The sequence below is a fragment of the Lepeophtheirus salmonis genome, chromosome 12, assembly GCF_016086655.4.
Source record: "Lepeophtheirus salmonis chromosome 12, UVic_Lsal_1.4, whole genome shotgun sequence".
NCBI classification, from domain to species: domain Eukaryota; kingdom Metazoa; phylum Arthropoda; class Copepoda; order Siphonostomatoida; family Caligidae; genus Lepeophtheirus; species Lepeophtheirus salmonis.
Window position 1 is genome coordinate 4038930 of NC_052142.2, and position 6058 is coordinate 4044987.

The 6058-nt window shown below is 29.4% G+C and overlaps 2 protein-coding genes across 7 annotated transcripts in view; one reads left to right on the top strand and one right to left on the bottom strand.

Annotated features, from left to right (window-relative positions):
• ChAT (Choline acetyltransferase) overlaps window positions 1–359 on the bottom strand; it is a 57443-nt gene extending 57084 nt beyond the window's left edge. For 4 of the 5 annotated variants that reach the window (XM_071892264.1, XM_040722168.2, XM_071892265.1 and 1 more), the window contains exon 1: window positions 217–338. The gene's annotated coding sequence lies outside the window, so the exon portion shown is untranslated. Of the gene's footprint in view, window positions 1–216 lie in introns of all 5 variants that reach the window. The other variant, XM_071892266.1, reaches the window with a different exon arrangement.
• A 56-nt stretch (window positions 360–415) lies between these two features.
• Window positions 416–6058, top strand: part of LOC121126813 (high-affinity choline transporter 1) — a 113856-nt gene continuing 108213 nt past the window's right edge. The window contains exons 1-2 of one of the 2 annotated variants that reach the window (XM_040722166.2): window positions 416–1021; window positions 1211–1320. In XM_040722166.2, the coding sequence (XP_040578100.1) occupies window positions 1216–1320 (105 nt within the window). In that variant the 5' untranslated portion in view covers window positions 416–1021; window positions 1211–1215. The remainder of the gene's footprint in view (window positions 1022–1210; window positions 1321–6058) is intronic. The other variant, XM_040722167.2, reaches the window with a different exon arrangement.

The window sequence follows — 6058 nt, forward strand, 5'->3', positions numbered from 1 at the left end:
AAAAGTCAAAGCCTCAATAGCAAAGCCGTAATAACGGTACTATATTTTACTACACTTTTTGAGCAAGAAGTTTATGATAGTTATAATTAGTTTCTTGTTACCCGCTTTTTCTATATAAATTATGGAAGTTAGATGAAATTATTTACTTCTTCATCCTTGATTCAATACATTATTTCAATGCAAAAAAATATGTAATATAATATACACATTACTTACATATGTTTATAAAAATTATATCCTAATTGATTTGGTATGAAGTATTAATATTCTGAATTCCATAAGCTTTATTTTTGAAATGAATTGGTTTTTTTCAGCTCGAAGAAAAAAAATACCAAAAAAATAAAAAAAATCATGAGAAAGGCAAATGATGTCATCATTCTCATGCCAGCCATTTGCCATGAAAATAAAGTAAAAAAAATAAATATAATGAGGAAGAAAGTCTTTCTTACACATTACCAATTTTTCTAACTTTCACTTTGAGATTGTGTTCCGAGTAAATACTCTTTCTAAATAAAAATATAATTAGAAATATTATTTTAATAACTTTTCCTTACAAACCTGTTTTGAAAATACGATGATAAACAATTACATCTAATAAATTAAAAAAAATACTTTGAAGTAACATTATAAACTTATATTTTATAAGAAAAAATAATCCTCGTACAGTATTGAAGAATATTATAGGCTTTCTCATGGTCCTTTCCATAAAAATAATGTCACGAGTGTTTTCTTTTTTCATGAGAAACATGGACTTTTCAAAGTTATTACATAGAGCAAATTGAATCCTTTTGAGAAAAAGTATAAATATTTTTTTTTGTTTATATTTACTAAATAAAATATACTTAATGTGGTCATTTGAAAAAATCAGATGGTTTATTTGTTACAAGTTATAATGAAAAGTTCAGGATTTACAACGGAAAATTCACCATCAAAGCGTACAAGTCTACGATGGGGAGATGATTGCTAAATAATACACCATTAAAATAGTTGATATTACAAGAAGTCTTCCTTTTCTCAAATCGTAAGTTTGAATATTATTTTCAATGGAAAAAATAATTGAAAATGAATAAGTTTAAATATTTAAGATATTGTTATATTAGAATTTATGTGTGTAATTAATCATATGCACTGTTATACTAAATTAATACACCATACTTTTTTTATTTTCATAAAAGTTATATGACCAAATTTACAACACTTTTTTTAATAGATAAAATGATAAACATTTTGGGAATCGTGTCAGTTGTAATATTTTACATACTCATTCTTCTTGTTGGGATATGGGCTGCAAGAAAAAATACATCAGGCGGAGATCAAGAAGTAAGACATATTGATAATCTATCTTGAATTTATTTGACAAATATTTTTAAGCTATACTTACTTAAACCAATTATATAAATCCTAGTTTAAAACAAATATTGCTATATTTTCTTCCTTTTGATATATAGTAATGTTTACAATAATAATGAACAATTTTTATATGACTACTTTAACATAGTACAAAATATAATATTATATTTATATGTTTGTTTGTCTGCTGATAAAAATCCTTGGTATTTATTTCAAAAACAGATACAGATACAGACTTGTGACAAAAAATATTTTGTTCTAAATCCTGAGTGATGTATCTAGGGCTATGTTTCATTCTGATCACACCAGATTCCTGGGCTCTAGAAAGCAATTTTTTTTTTCGCTAATAAGTTGATTTATTTTCATAAAACAAGATCCATTCCCCAGGTCTCAATGTTTTCTGACGGTGCAGGTTGTCGATTTGAAAATGCACCCAAAAAAATTAAAAAACCAAAAAAAGAAATATTGTAAGAACGGATAAGGGAAGAAAGTATTAAATACGAATTAAAAAAGAAAATTAGGAAGAAATTAGCGATTTTGTCTTAGTATGTATCTTAATTATGGTTAAATGAGGAACATAATTAATATTATTATGTTGTCTATCGACAAGCTTTACTAAATTCTGGAGTTATTTAAAGCATTAATGAAATAATTCTAAATAAAATATATTATACGGGTATGTCCTAGTAGTACATAATAATATATGATAAAAAATATATTCTCACTGCTACTAGATAAAGCTACATTCTTAAGTAAAGGAACCCTATGGAAAAAAAACATGTTGACTTTCCTTGCCAACTTATTATATGCCTTGTGGGCGACAATTTATTGATAACATTATTTTTAAATATGTTCCAAACGTTACCCAGATTTATAAAAAGTGAGATGACATAACGTTATCCTAGTGAGCATTTTAAGATAACTTTTTCTGTCAATATTTTGGCAAACACTTGCCTATAGACTATAATTACACCTCTCATATCTATAAATTAAGTTTTAATTTTGCTCCTTTTTGAAACGGATTATCCATTAATATCTTATTTAATGTATAATGTGTTAATTTGAATATCAATCAGGAAATAAAAACAGATTAAAATTAATATAGTATCTTTTTTATTAATAGATAATGCAGACTTGCGCTTAAACTCATAGAAAGAAATGGTACCTCAATTTTTTTTATACAGCTTAATTTCTCATCCTTCCTAAAGGACTCAAGGGAAAGAACAGACAGACAAAAAATCAAGAACAATAACGTAAATAAAAGGGAAATAAATAAGTTTCTCATCTACGCATTCAGGGAGCACCATAGGAGATATGCAAAGTGGACACTTTTCAGATATAAACATAAAAATATATGGGATACCTATTTGGAAAACATAATACGAAGAGTACTCATGAAAAGAACTGAGAGGAAAGTACATAGTGTCTTTTTTCTACTCATACAATTGAATCCCCCAAGTATATATGTATGAAGAAATATTTTTTATATTGTCTTATTATGCTACATATATCATCACGGTGTATGATTTATTGTCCTTCACGCTGCGCCCATGATGTACCACACTTCTTAATAGATATTCTTTCTGTAAAGTCATTTATTAATATTGTGGTACTTAGCCACATAAAATATATCATTATCCTTGACATTCGTTTTATTATTTCTCCAATGGTAACCCTGAATCTTTCCTAGATTGAAAGGAAGAAGAACTTCATGGACAAGAGCAATGTTGCTCCCACGGATAACCCTCAGGATACCATTAAGGATGCATGCGAGGTGGCTCCATTCACTCAAGTGAAGCTTCCTTGGATTAGGAAGTTGAAGCGATTTTTCTATCAAGAGAATTACTTCGGAAGATATAAAGTTTAATTTTATTGTTGGTGAACTACACCAGCAATTGGGGACTGATGGAGGGACTTCATAATTATCCTCCCAATACAGAGCCATATTATGCCATTAAATGTGCTCTTATTAATCCCCTCTCCTCGTCTCCACCTTTCAATAGTTTTTAGTAGCGGAGGAATAAGGTGATATGAAGCCTACGCAGCTAATCTGGAGGATGAAACAAGTAGTCGACATTGCTCCCATGGCTGACAGTGTTTTAACGACTTTATTAATTCAGTGTGTTCCTATCACCATAGCAACTGTAGCCTCAACTTAAACTATTGGTTTGGATAAAATTGTTGTCTTAGTAGATTAAAAAAATGGAATTTTCTGCTCCAGCAGCTTCTGCAGTTGCTATATCATAATCTTCTGATTTATAAGATTTACCATAACATAATTGGTTGATTAGAGCAAGCTATCCGTTCCTAGAATATACAACGGAGTCATTTAAGAAGTAATGACCAGATAAACGTAATAAAACCTGATCAATAGATTGCCCACCAATCATTTCACTTCTAATTCACAGTCAACCAATCATTTTAAAAATATATATAAATGATTCCCATCACTTTTCAAAATACTACATTTTAATGCAAGCGTGCCTCATAATGTTTGTCACATTATTATAACTAAAATCCCTTTAGTTCACACCAAGGCCAGGAGACTGCCTTTTGATAAACTAAAATCACCAAAATAAGCATTTAAACATATGTTGGAATTAACAATTATTCGTCCTTCTTGTAGTCTCCACTTTAAATGGTACAAAAGATCAATGTAAGTTATAGACCTTGTGGAAACTATCAAGGGCTCAATGCCCTTTCATGGTTTCACCTGGAGTCTTCGAGGCGATACTATATTTCCAAAAGTCCATTTTGTTAGAGCTTGTCAAAATATACCTGTTTGTGTTAGCTTTAACGCCACTTTCAGTTTGAACTAATAGGAATGTTTTTTGTTTTTGGGAGAGAGTTTCTAGTGTTTTATGTATCGTGTGCTATTTAGACTAAATTTATGTGATGTTTATTGGGACGATATTCTTATAGCAAGCTACTCAAATACTTAACATGATAAATATTTTACACCTTAAGCAATTTGGTCTGACTAATCATCCTGCAAAATGGGGACTGGGGAAGAAATCCTTGAAATTTTTTGCCGATATTTTTAATAAGGATGGGGTGTGACCGTCAAGTGACAAAGTTAAAAATATAGTTAAATTTCCTTGTCCTATATCTCTACAAGAGTTACACGAATTCATTGGTATGGTTACATTTTATTACAGTTTTATCTGGAATTTAGCTCAAATTCTGCAACTTCTTTATGAAATGATAAGAGGCAATTACAAAAATACTTTTTGGTTAGAATGGCAGGATGAAAAGGATATAGCAAAGAAAGCCTTCCGTGTGGTTATTCAACAAATATATCCATGCTGTACTACTCCTATTAACATTATGGTATATGCTTCTGATGTAGCAGTAGAGCATGTGTCTTGTTTACTTATATTAGTAAATAAACATATCACCAGTAAGTAGCCCTACATTGCGGAAAAATAATAAACCTCCATTAATAATAATTATGATTATCCAGCCAAAGAATACTAACTACTAGTTAGAGAAAGACTTCATACCAAGTTGAGCCACCTGTTGATGACAAAAGTCCTTTAATTTTATTATTCATTATTATTTGAGACTCTATGAAAGTGATTTTAATTTTTATTAAGTGATAATTCAAATATAAGTATTCTTGACTCAAAGTGTTTCTTCCAAAGATGAGTTGGACAACCCAAGAAGTTAATTTCAAGAATATACTCCTTTCAAGAAATAAGAAACGTATAAGTCCTTGTTGCTAGTAGTCCTTGAATTACAATTTGGATTTAAGTCCATTAAAACTAATCCATCTGTTAATCAATGTTAACATTACAAGATTAGGCAACAAGAAAATTGTATTTCTTGTCTTCGTAAAGAGTTTCTTTATGAGTATGTACTGCCTCTCCTCATTTCGATGGAAATGTCAAATAAGTTCAAATCCTTAGTATCTGTTTTTTTTTTTTTTTTTTTTTTTAAACAAGGCCTGACTTACCAAGATAGCAAAAAGCTATCATCCTTTTGGATCAGGATCTTTCAAGATAATACGAATATAGTCATTCATGAATTACTCATTCTCATGAAGTTAAGCAAAGGGACCAACATTTCTTCTCATAAAAGTGAATATAATTTTTGTTGAGGAAGGATTACTTTCTTGCTCCTTTAAATAAAGACTACAACAACCAACATGTATAAAGAATTTATCTTAATACAATTTATAAATCTAAATACTAGTTTGTTTATCAGAACCCTCATATCTCTTATTCAATGGAAAGAAATAACTATGTTTAAATATTTTGTAGTAAATTTTCTAGCGTCTTGGAATTAGATACTTAGGACTGATACTTATCAGTTCGACTTTCCTTGTTTTATGTTAGTATTTAATGCATACATTATGATATCCATATGGTCCTTTTAAATATATTTTTGTATTCTGACTAGTATGAGTCTACCCATTCCTCGGACGCATGAGGGGGGAGACAGATTTGGACACAAAATGCTGGGGGTGTATAGTCTATGTTTTTGTCTCTTAAATTGTTTAAAAATTCATTTAAAAAATGATATTTATAATTTATGTTAGTTTATTTAAATCGAATGTAAAAGTTATTTATTTATTCCAGAAGAATAATTAGAACACCCAAAACCCCGAGTATATTTATCAATAAAACCCAAGTTAAAAATTTAGCGTGGTGGCCTCCTGGGTTTGATAAAAAAAAGTTTAAGTTCTTCAAAATTATTCCTGAGCGGG